Source organism: Cryptomeria japonica, chromosome 1, assembly GCF_030272615.1.
Source record: "Cryptomeria japonica chromosome 1, Sugi_1.0, whole genome shotgun sequence".
NCBI lineage: Eukaryota > Viridiplantae > Streptophyta > Pinopsida > Cupressales > Cupressaceae > Cryptomeria > Cryptomeria japonica.
In genome coordinates this window covers 15,735,323-15,755,813 of record NC_081405.1, presented here as the reverse complement: position 1 = coordinate 15,755,813, position 20,491 = coordinate 15,735,323, and the positions used below count along the sequence as shown (strand labels likewise).

Below are 20,491 nucleotides of genomic sequence, written 5' to 3'. Positions count from 1 at the left end.
TCAGGAGGTTTAGAATCTGTATCATAGACAACGGATTTGATTTGTCCTAATGAGCCATTGACCAAGCCAGCTTGTATCCATAGATTAGCAATTAACATTACTTGTTCATTGAGGGAGAGGAGTATTTCTGAAGGGAGTTGTTCATCATTATCATATGCAATGCTAGTTTGCCTTGGAACTTGGGCAAGACATCGTGCAATAGGCAAGCACAATTGTTTTAACATTTTAGTATTGTGGTGTTTGGCTGATGCATTTGTTGCAAATAAATGAATTGAATAGTCAAACTATTTGTTATCATCAACAACTAGTTTAGTGGAGGATCGAGACATAAGAGCTTCCCAATCTGTTTGGAGTGCACTGACATTTCTAATGTTCTGCAAGATTGCACAAAATTGTTGTTGTATATTTGAGGTGCCTTGTTGTTGGAAACTTGTATCCAAGGTTACCACAATTTGGAAAGAGTGCCATAATGCTAGGGCTATAGAATGTGATGCATACAAAGGCTTGTCCATGACAGGAGGTAGCTGGACAAGGTCACCTACAAGGATTAGTAAGATACCTCCAAAGGGTTCATGTTGTTGGTGAGGGAATGCTTGACGTAATGTGCTATCAATTTTTAAAAGCAATTTAGGACCCAAAAAGTTCATCTCATCAATTAGAATATATTGTAATTGTTTGTATTGTTCTTGGAAGAACATTAAAGATTGGCCTGTCAAAGGCTGCATATCTCTAAGAGGGATGCGCAAGGCAGCATGGATTGTTGTTGCTTGGATATTATATGCAGATACGTCGGTCGAGGAAAGTACAAGCAAAGGATTGTGCTCTTGAGTAGTGGAAAGGTTAAGTTCTTTTCTAGTGCATTGTATCAAATATGATTTGCCAGTGCCTGCAGTGCCTTGTATAATCATACGAAGAGGCGGGATGGTTTGGTGAGATGTGTAATGCGCAAGAATAAGGTCAAGTGCAAGTTTTTGTTTTGCTGCCAAAGGGAATGCATCAGCGACAGAAGAAGGTGGTTGGAGAAGGGGAGGTTGGCAATTTATTTTATTTGTGGAAATAAAGTGAACAACAGTAAGATGAAGTGGATTAGTGGGATGAGGTTCGGCCCAATCAAAGTTAATATCGTAATCTTGTTTGCCTAACATTTGGAGATCATTGATGGTGATGTTGTTAGAAGAGGCCATTTGTGAAAGGTACTCCCATTCATACTGGTCTTCATTGTGTGAATGTAAAAAATCATTAGTATTAGGGTCTTCATCATTCTCTGTTGTGCATTCTTGTTCTATTCCATAAATATGCCAACGTGAGTAACCATCCATGTACAATAGCTTCGAATTTGCAATGATTTGGTCTGTTGATGTACCTATATCTATAGGAATATGATGAAAGGGTTTGTACAAGAGCAACTCACTCCAACAATAGGCGTCAAAGTTGTCATCATCCTCATTTGGAGAGATTTTAAATTGTGGGTAAACATTGACAATTGCTTGTTTTTGTAGTTTTTGCCATTTATGCTTTTTACGTTGGCCATTGTATGAAAATTGTTGTGGTGATTGTATTAGTGAGACTTTTTCCAATTCAATAGGCCTTTCCATGTAAGCAGAAATATAAGATTTGCAGAGCTCAGCATTGTCATTTTGATTAGTAATACGGTGGAGGACTTTCCTGCTAACATTAAGGGAGACAAAATGACAAAAACAACTGATCAATGGTAGCTTTTGCAACATATGGCAAGTTTCTTGTGCGTTGATGTCCCGATCAACAACTATCCCCATCGTGAATTTTTGGTATGCTAGCAAGATGGTATCTTGAGTATTAGTTGTAGCAACTATTTTCTTGAGCATGTCAACATAGCCTTCTGATTTATGTTCTATTTTTGAAGCATATTTGGAGATATATTGCAGAACAACCATTTTGGAACAAACAGGCTGGCAATCAACATTTGCACACCATATTGCCAGCATAAGTGGGTTGTGAATATTTAAACGGCTGTCATTTTTGGCTGGTTGATAACATGGCTTGCAGTTAGCATCAATAATCAGCGTTGAAAAATGTTGCTCGGGCCAAGGTACTTTGTATCGACAATGGAGGGCTGGGCCTTTTTTTTAAGCAAGTATGAGCAGAGCATTTTGTATGTCGTTGAACAACATTGATGAGTTCTTCATAATCAGAGAAAGGGTCAGCAGATAGAATTTGGTTTGTATCAGGCATGCATGGATCAAATAGTGAAGCAGTGTGCAGTCTATTCTCTTAGGCAAGTTGGCTGCGAGGATTCCATGTTGTAACATATCTATCAAAAAAAGACTTAGCTGATTGCACATCATCATTGTTAGACCAGTATATATCGTCCATATTAGGTGCATTCGACAACCACAAAAAGCCATGTATATGTGCAGAGCCACGATGTTGCCATTCATACCTGTACCAATGGTCTTTTGATTTGAAAACTTTGTCAATGATCTCCTCACAGAATATTGTGAATCTAAAATGCAAGAACAATGTTGTAACATGTGGATTGTGGACAATGTTTTCTATAAATGTTTTCTTTGTGGACTGGTGTTCTAAAGAGGGGTTGGCTGGAAATAATTTATGTAGTTCTGGCCATTTTGTATCAGCCGCACTCAATGTGAAGAATAATGTAGGCGCTCCCAATTGGTGTGCCATTGTAGTGAGATCCCTACATGATCTATTCCAATAAGCTCTAGTGCCTCGCAATGAAGCTGCAAAATGCATTAATTGGTTTGGCAATTGATCAGAAGGTGTAACCTGCAACTGTTCACGTAAAGCTTGCAACGTAGTTGGGAAGGAGTCTTCTAAGTTGGTGCATAGGAAAACTGAAGTTGATTGTTGGGAACGATGTCTCATTATTAGATTATAAAGATAATATCTGAACCTAACATGCTATCCAAATCTTTGGTCATGATATCTTATCAAGTGCAAAGCATATTCATGCAAATGAATATGTTTTGTCCTTGGCTATAGGGGTAGTGCAGATCCGTTTGGGAATAATGTTGGGAAAGCCATAGTGAACAAGCCTTCAGTGTTGTATTCATTAATGGGTGAACAACTTATTTAAGGCCAAGCTGCAACATTTTGATCATCCTTATCTAGGTGCAACATCTTTTTAATGGCATCTAGTTCAGCGGTTGAACACGACAACTTTGGAATGAATGATGATGTGGGTTGCAATTCAACTTCATCAACATTGTAGAGTGGGTCTTGTGTTGGCAAAGGAGGCTGAGGATCAATGAAATTTGGGAGGGTATGCAAAAAATCAGATACATCGGTAGTTGTCAGCGGCAATAATTTAGCAGTTGCAACGTCAATGATAACATCACTGTAGTAACGGTCATGTTGAATTTTGTAACTCAATGCGTCCATAACATTGAACCTGTTTACATAACAATCATATTTTTTCCATTCGAGATTTGTCCTTCGAATAATCACAATCTCCAAATGTTGGAATTTGCGTGGCAAAGTAGTTGCTATTTCTGAAATGTCTTGTGGGAAATTAATGGCGTGCCCTATATATTTGTATTAACCACCCCTGGCATGGCTAACTTGCAAAACAGGAGCTATCCTTGCTATAAGCATTTCTTCAACCTGTGAAAGCCGTTTTAAAACGATGGGTTGTTCGCTAGGATCCATATTGTTTGTAATAGAGAATCGGTGAACACCCTTTTCGTTATAGCATCTTGAGAAAATGACCGCAAGTTGAGTTAATTTGACATGCATACCAATATACTTTTCTTTGCAGATTGTACATATGTGTAGATGCGATAAGTTATCTATTCTTGTTCGAAAAGAAGCCAACGCATGTGTAAACTCAGAAGATCTGAAATGGTCTTAGATTGGTGTTGTAGTAGCAATAAAAGTTGTATCTGTTTGCTGATCAATTGGCAAAGGTTGGTTGCAGGGTTGTTCATATTTTGTGACTGACTGGGCAAGCACTGTTGAACGTGGCTGGAGAAAATCTGAAGGGTGGGTTGCAGATGACCTTGAAAATATGTGAGGTATGGGAACACCTGTAGAGTGGGTTGCAACTAGATCTGGCAATGACTGCAAAGTATTGGAATCCATGTTTTGATTAAGGCGTTTGTACTGCCGCTTTATAGAAATTTATTCTTTATGTTTAGCATAGTAAAGCCTATTTTGTTCTCTCTTTCTTGGTTTTTCAAATCAGATATTTGTGTAGCAGGCTCTTCGGAGATCTGATAGAAATATAAGAATGGCGGCGAGTTAGAGCGAGAAGCAATAAAGGCGGAAAAACAGGAGGGGGGGCTATTGAATGTGCGGCATGTTTGGGGGGAAGCTTATTTTTTATGCAACAATTTGAAATGCATTGAAGAGTCTTCAATCGGTAGAACCCCAATTCCCTTCCAATGGTTCTCCACCCTCCTCCGTCGATTGAAGATGGGGGGAATTCAATTGTATGGATGGCTTAATGGGAAGGGGGCGCACCTCAGCAAAGTGCAACTGTGGAAGGGTGTATACGGTTGTTGTTGCATACTTATATGTATAGAAAATGGTATAAAAGGGCACATAGAAATGGTGTAGTACATCGATGCAAGGGCACATAAAAATGTGGTTGTTTAGATAAATGCAAGGATATATGGACATGCTTATTTATGTATTTAGATATATATGTAGTTCAAAATAGTATACAGTTACATGTGTGCATATGTAAATACATAGATAGAGGACCATATATATGTATATGCACATGAACACATGCACACGTACCTACATAAATATATATATACATAAATAGGCAAATGGCCACATACATGTAGTTTAGAACAGTATATCTTTACACATGTGCATATGCAAATAGATAAATATGGTAACGTATATATGTATATGTATATGCACATATTTATATATACTAGCATGTATATATATGTGTGTGTGTGTGTGTGTGTGGGTGGGTGGGTGGGTGTGTATGTGTGTGTGTGTGTGGGTATGCAAAGAGATAGATGTATATGTAGAAAGATTTATTTCAAAAAGGTAGCATATATGCAGTTTAGAGTGTCAATGTCATGCCATTTGATGGTAGGTTATGAAAAAAACCATAATAAAGGAACAACATTAGTTTAGCAAAGGACGTTTCACAATACATACAACAGAGCTATCATTATGGATAGATGATGATTAAATTAATGTCTCAGGGAACAGCGGAGCGGGGAGATTTTAAAAAAACTGAAAGAATTACATAATGGATGGGAAGCATGATATAGACTAACAAATGTTTGAAAAGAGTAACCAATCTAAGATATAGATTAACAAAATTAAAGAACAAGAGAAGATTTTTTTTTTTGCCAAAACACATAGTTTAGATGTTGATTGCTTAAGCAAATGTAAATATGGACTACAAAATCTGTTGGTCTCGTAATGAAGATGAACAAGCCAGGGAAGGGGTTGAGGTCTTCTTAGAACCAATAAGCTGTAAAGAGATGGTAGCAAATAGAGATGTGGGTAACCATGTTATTTATTTTATTTTTTTCCCAAAATCTGAAATTTCTGCACTAAATTAGTAATTCACTATTTCATAGGCAAGTTAATTTTCCAAGAACTGCTTACAATATAACAAAGTTATAATTGAGTAATTTGTAACCATCTCTATTTGTTATTTGGCAAGATTCAATCACAATGAAATAATGTTGTAGTTTAGAAGTTGTTGTAAATTGTAGCCCAATGTGAAATAATATAGACGAAATTTGAGAATGCAGATGAAAGAATGCAAGTAGAATGTAAATAGGCATGAGCAATTACTACAAAGATAAACTTGTTGGAGCATAATTTGAAGGGCGATTCTGGGTGTCTAAAATTCATGAAAGGATGTTTAAGTGGAAGACTTAAATGCAGTGAAGAGTCTTCAATTGGTATAACCCCAATTCTCTTCCAATAGTTCTCCACCCTCCTCCGTCGATTGAAGATGGGGGGAATTCAATTGGATGGATGGCCTAATGGGAAGGGGGCACACCTCAGCAAAGTGCGGCTGTGGAAGGGTGTATACAGTTGTTGTTGCATACTTATATGTATAGAAATGGTATAAAAGGGCACATAGAAATGGTGCAGTGCATCCATGCAAAGGCACATACAAATGTGGTTGTTTAGATAAATGCAAGGATATATGGATATGCTTATTTATGTATTTAGATATATATGTAGTTCAAAATAGTATACAGTTACATGTGTGCATATGTAAATACACAGATAGAGGATCATATATATGTATATGCACATGTACCTACATAGATATATATATATATATATACATAAATAGGCAAATGGTCACATATATGTAGTTTAGAACGGTATATCTTTACACATGTGCATATGCAGATAGATAAATATGGTAACGTATATATGTATATGCATATGCACATATGTATATACACTAACATGTATGTGTGTGTGGGGGGGGGGGGGGGGGGGGGTATGCAAAGAGCTAGATGTATATGTAGAAAGATTTATTTCAAAAAGGCAGCATATATGCAGTTTAGAATGTCAATGTCATGCCATTTGATGGGTAGGTTATGAGAAAAACCATAATAAAGGAACAACATTAGTTTAGCAAAGGACGTTTCACAATACATACAACAAAGCTATCATTATGGACAGATGATAATTAAATTAATGTTTCAGTGAACAACGAAGTGGGGAGATTTTTAAAAAACTGAAAGAATTACATAATGGATGGAAAGCAGCATATAGACTAACAAATGTTTGAAAAGAGTAACCAATCTAAGATATAGATTAACAAAATTAAAGAACAAGAGAAGATTTTTTTTTTGCCAAAACACATAGTTTAGATGTTGATTGCTTAAGCAAATGTAAATATGGACTACAAAATCTGTTGGTCTCGTAATGAAGATGAACAAGCTAGGGAAGGGGCTAAGGTCTTCTTAGAACCAATAAGCTATAAAGAGATGGTAGCAAATAGAGATGTGGGTAACCATGTTTTTAATATCTTTTTTTTCCCAAAATCTGAAATTTTTGCACTAAATTAGTAATTCACTATTTCATAGGCAAGTTAATTTTCCAAGAACTGCTTACAATATAACAAAGTTATAATTGAGTAATTTGTAACCATCCCTATTTGTTATTTGGCAAGATTCAATCACAATGAAATAATGTTGTAGTTCAGAAGTTGCTGCAAATTGTAGCCCAATGTGAAATAATATAGACGAAATTTGAAAATGCAGATGAAAGAATGCAAGTAGAATGTAAATAGGCATGAACAATTACTCCAAAGATAAACTTGTTGGAGCATAATTTGAAGGGCGAGTCTAGGTGTCTGAAATTCATGAAAGGACATTTAAGTGGGAGACTTATTACAGTAAATAGGTGGAAGCTTTTTTTTTTATGGAACAATCTGAAATGCAGTGAAGAGGCTTCAATCGGTAGAACCCCAATTCCCTTCCAATGGTTCTCCACCCTCCTCCGCCGATTGAAGATGGGGGGAATTCAATTGTATGGATGGCCTGATGGGAAGGGGCACACCTTGGCAAAGTGCAGCTATGGAAGGGTGTATACAAGTGTGGGTGCATACGTATATGTATAGAAATGGTATAAAAGGGCACATAGAAATGGTGCAGTGCATCCATGCAAGGGCAGATACAAATGTGGTTGTTTAGATAAATGCAAAGATATATGGATATACCTATTTATGTATTTAGATATGTATGTAGTTCAAAATAGTATATAGTTACATGTGTGCATATGTAGATACATAGATAGAGGATCATATATATGTATATGCACATGAACACATGCATATGTACCTACATAGATATATATATACATAAATAGGGAAATGGCCACATATATGTAGTTTAGAACAATATATTTTTACACATGTGCATATGCAGATAGATAAATATGGTAATGTATATATGTATATGTATATGCACATATGTATATATACTAACATGTATATGTGTGTGTGTGTTGTGTGTGTGGGTGGGTGGGTGTGTGTGTATGTGTGTGTGTGTGTGTGGGTATGCAAAGAGGTAGATGTATATGTAGAAAGATTTCTTTCAAAAAGGCAGCATATATGCAGTTTAGAGTGTCAATGTCATGCCATTTGATGGGCAAGTTACGAGAAAAACCATAATAAAGTAACAATATTACTTTAGTAAAGGACGTTTCACAATACATACAACAGAGCTATCATTATGACCATATGACAATTAAATTAATGTCTCAATGAACATTGGAGCGGGGAGATTTTAAAAAAACTGAAAGGTTTACATAATGGATGGAAAGCAGCATATAGACTAACGAATGTTTGAAAGGAGTAACCAATCTAAGATATAGATTAACAAAATTAAAGAACAAGAGAAGAATTTTTTTTTTGCCAAAACACATAGTTTAGATGTTGATTTCTTAAGCAAATGTAAATATGGACTACAAAATGTGTTGGTTGTTTAGATAAATGCAAGGATATATGGATATACTTATTTATGTATTTAGATATATATGTAGTTCAAAATAGTATTCAGTTACATGTGTGCATATGTAAATACATAGATACAGGACCATATATATGTATATGCACATGAACACATGCATATGTGCCTACATAGATATATATACACATAAATAGGCAAATGGCCACATATATGTAGTTTAGAACAGTATATCTCTACACATGTGCATATGCAGATAGATAAATATGGTAACATATATATGTATATGTATATGCACATATGTATATATACTAACATGTATATATGTGTGTGTGTGTGTGTGTGTTGGTGGGTGGGTGTGTGGGTGTGTTTGTGTGTATGCAAACAATTGAATGTATACACATATATGTGCAGAATGATATAATATGCAGTTACATATGTGCAGAGGTATATAGATATATATGGGAAGACATATTAATCTGTGTATACACATGCACATATACTTAGGCACAGAGAGACCGAGATAGATAAACTTGCACACTAATACATTCATATATATATAAAGAGAAATATTTGGACAAGCTTGTACAGTGGCAACGTTAAGTTTAATTTTATTATGTAATAATCAATAACAAGGTATAAAACTGTAGTTAGAATTGCAGTTGCAATAGTATAAAAAGGAGACCTACATTTATATGTATTCAAAAAAAGTCTTAAAAGAATTTAGAGAACTTTAGGCACCGATGCAAATGTAAGTTTGTAAATATGCACATAGTAACAAAGATTGTGTGTATATGTGGAAACCAAAATGGAATGCTATTAGTATTTACATAAAGTGTTTTTTGAAGTGGAGCATTGTTAGAATAAAAGCATGCATAGAAAAAGAGGCTATGAACAAAAGCAGACATAGCAACTGCCAACCTTCATTGGTAGAGACAAATATCAGTTAAAGGTTTGAGCTAGCCATCTCAAAATGCAAAAGAACAGAATAGTAATATGTGGTTATATGCAGCAATTCAACGTTTGAAATAAGTATGACTGAGTTTGGAGGAACAAAATATTGACAAACTGTTTGCAAATGGGGAAAAATGATCTTTATATACTGAACACAGTGAAAGGGAAATCCTTTTTTTTTGTTCCTGTAGTATAGAGTCATGCAATTGCACCCATTCGGGCAATCTCTGCAAGCAAGTAGCTGCACTTTCTTGATTGTTACTTTTATTCTACGCTCAAAGTTGTATGTGTCAGTAGACACCAAAATTGTAAAACTATAGTAGTTGAACATAGCTTCATTAAGTATGCTACGAGGTGTTTTTTTTGTTGTTAATTCATATTGCAACATGTATAATTCCTTTGCAGATAGAGCCAAGAGTTCTGTACCAACCTCATCAAATGCACTAGCCCAAACAATGCCTGTTTGATCTTGTAGCTTCATCTGTAGGAGGTATTTGTAATTACATTCAGGGAATTGTGTTTGACACCTAGGGCAAAGCCACAAATTCTCAACTAGTTTACTACATTTATTTTTACATTCTTTACCTTTGAATTGTAATGGGCAAGCTGTATAATAAAATTGGTCCCCCTTTATGAATCGCAGGACAGCTGTAATAGTAGTCTCAATGGTTTCTGGCACAATGCTAAGACGTTGAAGGATGGATGCAATGGACATTCTCTGGTACTGGTTATTTTTGGCATGCACATCCAAAGAGTGTGAATCAAGGCATTGTTGGATAGGGCCTCTTAAACGGAGGGGGTCTGCTTCAGGAATGGAAGGGTTAATTTCGAAAGTTGTTGACGCTGAAATATAAATAACTTTTCCATTGAAATACCCAACCCTTGTATTTTGAACAGCAAGGATGACAAATATTCCAGATGCATGCATATTCTTCAAGTCATTGCCTAGTTGTTTTGATGGCGGCCCCCAAAGGTTAACATCAATTGTCAAAGTTGACATATCATTTATTTTTACTATTCTCTTGTTTACAATAGATCCATCCTTTCTATGAATTACAGGAATCTCTCCGACATTGACAACAACACCAATAACATCAACCAAAGTATTGTTGGTGTTGGTGAGAACTTCATCAATAGGGGTGAAGTGGGTTTTTTTCCCTGGCTCAACAGAATCAGGGGCACACCGCTTCAAAACTGAAGTTTCAGTCAAGATAATCTCAAGGTGGTTGTTAAGCTTATTGTATACTGTGTTTGCATCTTTTACAGAACCTTTGGAAACAGCATATGAAGTTCCTTTTTCAACTCGATGATAGTGCAAGTTTGCTATTTCATCAAAGGAAGTAATTCTAATTTCACAACCCTCTTCGTCTATAATATCAAAACTAAAAACTTGGCCATTGTGTTTTGCCATATTATATTTATGCATTTTCCTCTTATTTGTGACTCGACCTTTTATTGTCCAATTGTTTTGGAAAGTGTTCAAGCTTTTAATAGGGCTGATATTTTCAGAGGGAGCATATTGTGGAGAAGGCAGATCTACACCGAATTTAAGAGAACGTTTAGTGGATGGCGGGGTTTCTCGGCCCAACATTTGTTCTTCCTGTTCTTTAAAGAGGTATCTGGGTTTTCCAACCAAATCACAATTCGTTTTTTTGACATCTAGAGTGAATATAATGATGGTCCTGTAAAAGGAAGAAGGAGGTTTGCTCAATTGCAGGAAATACGTTCGTAAATAGCATAGAAATAGGTTCACACAAATGAGGAAAAGACAATAGAGGCTACCTTGTGTTCCAAACATATCGACAAGCATAGTTTGTCAACAAAAGGAGAGAACCTATCTTCAACGTCTCCGCATGTAATAAGTCAGCATACTTAGGTGGCAAAATGGCCAACTGCATATACGTGCCATTAGACAAGACTATTTTGTATCTGTCATTATCGTCTGGATCACCAGCCATTTTTTCAAATGACAAGAGCTGCAGTAATGGGGAAGGGATATCATCTCCAACATTCATAGATCGGATTGCATACGGGGTAAGCTCAAGGTGGTCGTTAAGTCCCTACAAGGAGAGCACAACAAGACTGAATGTATATCCGAGGAAAGTTTCATAGCAGCAATGCAGATCTGGTAAAAGAAAACTATGTTTAGAGAGATGTATATATATATCCAAAATGGTGGGATTTTATATATGTATGTATGCAACAAGATAATAGAATGGCAACCATATTCAAAGATGGTGGAGCAGTTTTGAATAAAAGAATGGGTCCCTGTATGTTTGAACAAGTCAATGGTTGTATGAGTTTTTTTTTTTTTGCCAATGTATGGATAGAATATATGTCCAGACTTTGGAACACAAGAATGATGACAACTATGTAGATGCAGCGAATAATGTATACAGGCGATGTTTTTTGTGTGCTGTTGGAACACCCAAAACAATGCTCATATATTGAAATTTGCAACAACATAGAACAGATTAGCTTACCAAAGTGTCTGGGGGAGGCTGTTGCGATGGAGCAGGAGAGTTGGTAGAAGATGACATAGTGCTTAATACTCTTCACAATTCCATTAATAGATATTTTGTGAGAGCACACAACATCTATAGAACAATAAGTAGCATAAAGGAAGGTTGAATAGCATATTCAAATAAATCCTCCAAAGGAAAGTGCAACATTAAAAATAAACATTCATAAATATTGAGATTAATATACATGCAAACTATAGATGCAAATTTTGAGTCGCCAAAAAATTGAAAGATTTGTTTCCTATTTTTCCAAGGTGCCAAAATACAAAATTATAGAGTGCCCAAATTAGAAATTTCTGGGCAGCACATTTGTGCAGGAGCACTTGAGCACCTGAATGCTCAAATCCTAGCAGGTATAACATTTTATTGCAAATTAAGCATGTGCGTTTATTTTATGCTTCTAGTAGGTTTAATAGGTTTTTTTTGTGGTGTAATAAGGTTTGGAACTCATTTTGTGAGTTTCCAAGATTTTTTTGGTTTTTTGCTCGGTAGGCTAAAAATTGTCAATTTTGGGTCCAAATGAGCATTTTTGAATTTTTTGATGTTGTAAAGCCTTGAAAGGAATTGGAGAATGTTTATTTAGTGTTTCTAAATGATTTTGAGTCATTGGTTTGAGTGCCAAGTCACCGGAAGTCAAAATGCAATTTTTGAGCAACAAAAAGTTGTCAAAAAGTTGTCAAAAGTTGTCAAAAAAGTGGTTTTTGGTGGTTTTGGTTAGTTCCAGCCTGTACCTATCCATAAAAGGGCTTCAATAAGTTGGAAAATGTATAAAAACCATGTTCCAATCATTGTATGGGTTGTTCATTTTGGAAAATTAAGAAAAATACTTGTTTTGCTCTTGTTTTCTGTGAGTTTTTAACTAGTTTTCTGCACTTTTTAGAGTACAGTCCATACCATGGCTCCATGAGTCCGTACTGAACCTGTTTTTGATTTATGTGATCTCCTTTGATGTTTTGGTAGTGATCTCTGATCTTTTCTTGGGGTTTGGAACAAGTTTTGTTTGAAGTGCTCTTGAGAAAGACATTGTTTTGTGGTTCCAATGGAAGACCATTCATGGTGCAACTAATTTCTTCAAAGTCTCTTCATCCATGGCTTTGAGGGAATTTTTTAGATCTATATATAATGTACCATACATCCATTTTCCTTTTCTAACAATGCACAGGTGTTTGTAAACCCATGGCAAGTATGTGGAGTGAGCAACTTGGCTTGGGTATTCTTAGATTTGTGTGAATGGTACTTTGCTGTTCATAGCACTGTACTTTGAAATTTTGAAGTAGACTTAAGTTGGCAAGAGTTATTGCTGCACTTTACCATCCTTGTCTCTCTCATGACTTGGTTGGATGCAAGAAGAAAAGGTGTAAACAGACTGAAAGACAGTGTGTCACTGTTTCACTGTTAAAACCTCAGTGCCAACCTCCCTCAAGGACAACGTGGAATGATGGATTCCTTTTTTTTTTTTTTTGGTATCAGGGAATGTATTTAACAGTGTTTTCAATTTTAAGAAGATAAGATACACCATTTGATTTTAAAGGACCTAAATAAGGATCCTAGAAAAGTGTATTTCTTTGTCACAGTCTTGTAAGGCTGTCATGTTTTGTGGAATCCCTTGAGTGTTCAACTTTTAAGATCTTTAAGAGGCTATATGTATTTTTTTTGCCTTTCTATTAACACCCCTTTGTAGGCCAGGGACAGATTGAAGAAATAAATTAAAACAAAGAAAGAAAGTGTAAACAGTCTTAAGACTATTAAAAGTGCAGTGATGGCGGTGTATGAACAACAGTCATAAAAATCCCTTCTTATTTGCTTTGCAGGGTGTTCAAACTCATGTTAAGTCTTTGTTGCATCCATATTTGATACACTTTCATTGTATTGGGTTTAAAAATGTTCAAAAAGTATGCAAAATCTTAAAAACGTTGCTGTCCCAGTCACCTAGACTGTTATTTCTGTGTAAGGGCAGCAGTATGACACTTGTTTGATATAATGACAGTAGTCTAAGATGAAGTTTGATTCCTTGGGAGTGTTTGGAATATGTCATAGCAAGGTATAAAACATTTAATTGGGTCTAGTATCATGGAGAAGACTTTCAAATTGCAAACCCTCACTAAATCCCTCAAAGACCCTTGAAAAGTGCCTATTTTGTGGGGCAGTCCTCAAACAGTCCGTACAGTACTTGCCATAGAAAAAATCCTTGAGTCTTCATCATCAATAGACCACATCTCCAAGGGTTTTCCATGAAGTATAACAGATTGAGCAGGGTGAACAAATTTCACTAAAAGCTAGGGCTAATTCTAGTAGCCTTTTTGGAGCAAATTTGACAATTTCATGAAATCGGTAAGGAAGGAGGAGTAAGTGATGGTTTCAAATCATCAAAACTTATAAGTTAAGACTTGAGACACCCTACTACAATCTCCTCAGCATTTCACTAAGTCATTTGATCAAAATGACCATTTGAACCTAGAAGTTGCCTTGAGTAAACCAACGTTCTTTGCACCCAACTTGGAAATTTTCATTCTTGAAAGGTGAAGGACGGTCATCACACTTTGCAAACCTGTTTAGATGCTCAGTCAACACATTAATATGATTGAAATCCTTAAAGGTGCAAACAAGGTTAGGTAAACCATGGTTCTCCAACAGTTGCCCATTCTTGGAAGAGAGGAGATTCAGCCAGTTGGACAACCAAACTTGTTCATTTTTTGTGACACACAAGAGGACCTCATTTCAGACTTGAATGCCTTAGCATGGAAGGTTAGGAGGAGTGATGTCCAATACAATAGAGTGCAAGCAGTGTTGAATAGAGAGGAGGAGATAGGAGAAAGGTTTAGAAGAATCCCTTTTGTGCCTAGGGATTGATTTGGGAAGCACATTGAGAACAAAAGCCCACCAACCTCAAAGAAGACTAACCTTCTATCATCCCTCCTCATCACACATTTATCCATGTATCCAGTGCCTGCACCGTAATTCATTTATTATGCATGAGCCTGGGAAGCCTCATTTCCACAAGGTTACTGGAACCAATTTTTGCCATGCCCATTTTTTAAAAGAACTCAGAATTTAGGCAATTTTCTAGGCATAAATGCCCAAACAAAAAGCTGATAGACATAGACATTTATATATATATATATATATATATATATATATATATATATAAAGCTATATATTTGCATGCACATGCATAGAAATCCATATGCATGTGTATGTAAAAACATAAATATGGATGTATATAGATACATACACATATACACATACATAGATATGTATGTATGCAAATGGATATATAGATGCACAAGCATGTATGTATATATGGATATATACATAAGCATATATAAACATAAATAGATATATTTATATACATGTATACATAAATACATGCACACACACGCATACATACATACATACATACATACATACATACATACATACATACATACATACATACATACATACATACATACATACATACATACATACATACATACATACATATATATATATATATATATATATATATATATATATATATAACTGTCTACAGAGCCATTCCACAATTTTGGTAAAAGTATCAAGCAAGAAGGTTCATTAGTTTTTAAACGGACCTATCTGGGCGAAATAACATGTAATAAATAGAAAATTGTCAACGAAGGTACAATTCTAAATAGTGATGCGGGTCTAGACAAATTCTGATTTGACTGGACTTCTTGATTTGGGTTGCAAATGTACAATTCAAAAAAAGATTCGAGTATATGATTTTTGCATGGATTGAGATCCTAATTGGAGTTCTTGTATTAACAGATTTTACTGTTTGGTTTTTATTATGCTTATGACCATACAGCTGGATATAGAAATTAGGAAAATACATTGGTTTTTAGGCTTACAATGAATGACAATGCAATTTTTAATATTTTATTATATCTCATGTTCAACAAATAGCGTGTCCATAGTAAAATTTTGTTAGATATCTAAACATGTAGTTTTAGTTCTTAAATGAGAAAAATAAATGATATAACAAGGATTTGATCTATTTCAACTACAAATTTAATATAGACTATGTTTAAGTTTAGTTCAATCAAAATGATCCAGAATTTCAATTTTAGTATATGCAAAATATAAGACATATAGTTTCACAATTTGTAGCTAGAATTTTGTTGAGGACCCCAAGTTGTATAAGAGATTCTTAAGTGAGAGCTATGAATAACAAAAGTGGACTCTAAATATCACAATGGCTACCTTCGTTATAGTTCAAACACTTGAAGTGTTTTCGTATAATCAACAACGGCTCGAGACTTGTGGACCATATCCCATATTCAAGCTACATCTTGTAGCCGATCATCAACTTGGAAATGGCATTACAGTCCCAATTACAATTACATTGGATATTCGGACGATACTAAAGTTCAAGTGACATATTAGAAGCACTTTTCCATCACTTAACACAGACTAACCTCTTTTGCTATAAAAAGCTACTGTCCTTTGTTTTTTAGGCTTACAATGAATGACAATGCAATTTTTTAATTTTTTATTATATCTCATGTTCAACTAATAGCGTCCCCATAGTAAAATTTTTCTAGGTATCTAAACATTTAGTTTTAGTTCTTAAATTAAAAAAAAAAATGATATAGCAAGGATGTGATCTATTTCAACTACAAATTTAATATAGCTACATTTTGCAGCCAATCATCAACTTGAATATTCGAACGAAACTAAAGTTCAAGTGACATATTAGAAGCACTTTTACATCACTCAACACAAACTAACCTCTTTTGCTATAAAAATCTATTGTGCTTTGTTTTTTAGGCTTACAATGAATGACAATGCAATTTTTAATTTTTTATTATATCTCATGTTCAACAAATAGCGTGACCACAGTAAAATTTTGTTAGATATCTAAACATGTAGGTTTAGTTCTTAAATGACAAAAATAAATGATATAGCAAGGATTTGATCTATTTCAACTACAAATTTAATATAGGCTATGTTTAAGTTTAGTTCAATCAAAATGAACCAGAGTTTCAATTTTAGTATATGCAAAATATAAGACATACAGTTTCACAATTTGTAGTCAGATTTTTGTTGAGGACCCCAAAAAGTTTGGTCTTTTATAATATAGATTTCAAGAAGTTGTTCTATATCTAATATTGATATTATTTAATATTTTAGTAACACATACTTTACCTTCTTTACATAGATATGTGTATCCATTAAGGGGTCTCAAATTTTTTTTATATCTATTTGTATTCAATATCACACCATTTCCAGATATGGGTATGTATGTATTTTTATAATTTCTATATCTAGCTGTATGGTCACAAGCATAATAAAAACCAAATAGTAAAAATGTCTTTGTGATAATCATGCCACTGGCCAGCAAATCAAAATCGTTAGCACAAGCTCGTAATCAGAACTAAAGGCAAATAATATCTTTACAGTATAGAAATCTACAGAACTAAAGGCAAATAATAGTTCTGTCGATTTGTGGCTAATAAATTGATTAATCTTTCCTTAGTTATTAATTTTTCTTTGATTGCTTAAACTATTATTTTAGATTGAAGTGTCATAAAAAGCGAACAAAGATACCATTGGCAATTTATGTTTGACTTAGGCTATTACTTAAATAAAAATTAGTGTCAATTCTTGGTTAATAAGAGATCCTGGGGTGCACCGTGATTCGAATCTTGCCCAACTATGGGACTAGATTTTAATTTTATTGTAAAGTGGGTTCTTCTTCATTTTTCCTTATGTGCCTGCTTTTTTAGCTTTCTGGGTAGGCGATAAACCTAGTATTAGCCACAAATCGACAGAACTAAAACCCAAATAATTTGGAGGCCGCAAAACCGAATATCCTCTCGAATGCCAACTAAATTTTTTTAATCCACCAAAATAGAAGGGAAAACCCTCGAAATGGCTGCAATTGTTACGAAAATTTCATAATCACATTTCAAAAATAGCAAAGAATACTCTCCAAATGTCTGTTAAACAAAGAATAAACATAATAAAAGCACCCATCTCTTCTTGGGTGGCCTCCCTTAAAACCCTTTGTTTCCCAATGCTCAAAATTTTAAACGACAATTCTAGGGATTTTAGATGGTTGTGGGCTACATACCTGGGAAAAATGGTTTCAGCCCGATCCTTTAAACACTTTCTTGTTTTCCACAGAGATTGCAAACATAAAACCTATGGAAACACAAAAACCAGCATTAGACAGTAGTCAAAAAGAAATAAATTGTACACAAAATTAGATTAAAAGTTACCTTAAGTCGAAAAAGCTTAAACGCCAACTACAGATTGCAGGAAATCTTTGGACACCCTCTTCTTGTCCAAAACAAAAACACACAGCAAAGTCACCAAAAACTAAACACAAAACTAATATACCCAACAATGGCAAACCAAACTCCAGATAACAGGGTAATCGATGAAACAAAAACCTCTAAATGCCCTCTTCTCTTCTAAAAAACATAACAGAGCTAGACAAATAGCAACGATGTTTTGAATACCCTCCACTCTGCAAGCTAAACGAAGATATTCTTCACTGCAAGTGAACGAAACTACCCAAAACTATTCTGCAGGCTGAATGCAGATATTTTTCATTGCAAATGGATGAAACTGTCTAAAACTATCAATGTCGAGGCCAAGGGAATAAAAAAACCCAGAGAAATATGCAGATATTCTTCACTGGAAGTGAATGAAAGCATCGAAAACCATTCTGCAGATATTTTTCATTGCAAATGGATGAAACTGTCAAGGCCAAGAGAATTAATTGTGTCGTCCAAAACCATTAATGCCCAAGGCAAATGATTTAATTTCGTTGTTAGCGAAAATTAAATAGACTTTCCGATAACATGTCACCCAAAATATATTTTATAAACAATAAGTTTAACATAATTTCCAATAACTACATCGACCGGAAACAGGGAATCCGACGCACTGACAATTTTCCGGGCATAAATGCCCCCACTGGAAAGCCTATCGGCTTAATAACTTTAATCAAATTTTTATATTAAAATTTTATGGTCTCCTTCTCATATTGCATATAAATTGGGCAATTCATGGTAAGTAGTAGTTTTATTAAAAAATAAAACTTTTTTATTTTCCTTTTAAACATATTTTTTGTCATATAAATTTAAATAATAAATATAATCTATAAATTGATAAAATAATAAATATAATCTATAAATATTTTTATTATTTATTTTGAATTATTATTATTATTTTAAGCAAACTACTACCTAGGGCTAGCTGCCTTTTCATTACTTCATAAAAAGATATTACATTTAGATAGATTGAGAATAACATGACTCTAATGGTCACTGCACCTCATTAGCTCTCTCAATCTATGCAAGTTCAAACAAATGCCCATTTATAGTCATCATGTATTCATAGGTCTCCATGTTGTTTGACGTTATACCGTCCCTCATGACTTTGATAGTATCCACCTTATCTTCGTTCTTCAACACTTCTTTAACATCGAAAGCATCTACAACCATGCCTTCTTGAGTTGTAGGATCTAGAGCATACAAAGCCTTTTCGCAGGTTCCACCTTATCCGATACCACCATTTTCTGAATAGCTTTCTTCGTGGCCTCATAATTTGTTGTAGCCCTCACTATGTTGTATTTAAATTTTCCAGGAGCTCTTTGTTATGCTTATGTTTTTCTGCCATGCTCTCTGTGCCAATAATATCCTTCAACACATTTTTAGCCATATCTCCATCATACACGAGCAACTCCTTAAGTTGTTCTTCGACACTCTTTTGCTCACAACTACACTCACACTTGCTAATCTCAATTACTGCTCTATCATTTTTTATGTCTATCTTGGACGATCTCACATCTCTTATTTATAGACCCATATTTGTTCTTCAATCAATCTTCATCTTCCCAAAAATCAAAGATCTAATCCCAAGGAGAATAAAATCTCTGATCATATCTTGCTATTCCAAGAAACCTCTAATTGGATCTTGCCTAATCCTTCTGAAACTGAATATAGTCATACAATTTGCATCATACCATCCTTGTTGGCACCTTACAGAGGTCTCTCAAGATATATGCTTAGACCTTCCCATACCTCAGACAATTTTGAGAAGACACATTGTTCCATCTGATCGATTGCCAATTTGGATATCAAATCTGCCTCCGTATTTTCCTCTCTGAACATATGACAAATATTGTACTCAAAATATGCTAAATTATTTCTAATTTTTTTTGTCCATATTTGCATTTTCTAACTTGGCACTTTCCCTGAAGATATTGCTTTGACAACATTCAAAGAATCCCCCTCTATATCCAAATTGAATAAATTTTCTTTCTTACATAATAAAAGGCCATGCATAAGCGTGACAAATTCCACCTCATTGTTTGTCCCAATCGGTAATATGACAAATCCTCCCCAAACCATTTCTCCCTTGTCATTATGAATAATGAATCTAGCTCCTGAAGGGCCCAGATTCCCCCTGGATGTGCCATTAAAGTTTAGTATTAAGCATTCTAAAGGGGGTAGCTTGCACCTTGCCTCTAACCTAAAATCCAACCTCCCTCGCAAATCCATCTTAGGCACTATTGAATGCAACCATTCCTTAGAGATACAATCATCCCAAGTTGAAAAGACCTTA

General features: G+C 34.9%; 2 protein-coding genes across 2 annotated transcripts; both read right to left on the bottom strand.

The window, feature by feature from the left end:
* Nucleotides 1–284: 284 nt before the first annotated feature.
* On the bottom strand, nucleotides 285–1,775 carry LOC131028206 (uncharacterized). The gene has a single exon (XM_057958453.2). The coding sequence runs from the start codon at nucleotides 1,773–1,775 to the stop codon at nucleotides 285–287; it is 1,491 nt and encodes a 496-aa protein (XP_057814436.2).
* A 1,297-nt stretch (nucleotides 1,776–3,072) lies between these two features.
* Nucleotides 3,073–11,326, bottom strand: LOC131028205 (replication protein A 70 kDa DNA-binding subunit C-like). The gene is made up of 3 exons (XM_057958452.2): nucleotides 11,151–11,326; nucleotides 9,581–11,050; nucleotides 3,073–3,391 (listed from the first exon to the last, which is right to left on the bottom strand). The coding sequence occupies exons 1-3, from the start codon at nucleotides 11,324–11,326 to the stop codon at nucleotides 3,073–3,075; spliced, it is 1,965 nt and encodes a 654-aa protein (XP_057814435.2).
* Between the last annotated feature and the right edge of the window lie 9,165 nt (nucleotides 11,327–20,491).

Coding starts and splice junctions, on each gene's coding strand:
- LOC131028206 (XM_057958453.2), bottom strand. CDS start 1,775: ATGGGGATAGTTGTTGATCGGGACATCAACGCACAAGAAACTTGCCAT.
- LOC131028205 (XM_057958452.2), bottom strand. CDS start 11,326: ATGGCTGGTGATCCAGACGATAATGACAGATACAAAATAGTCTTGTCT. Junction 11,051..11,150: donor CGATATGTTTGGAACACAAG/GTAGCCTCTATT, acceptor TTCCTTTTACAG/GACCATCATTATATTCACTC. Junction 3,392..9,580: donor TGCAGAGATTGCCCGAATGG/GTGCAATTGCAT, acceptor TTATGTAAACAG/GTTCAATGTTATGGACGCAT.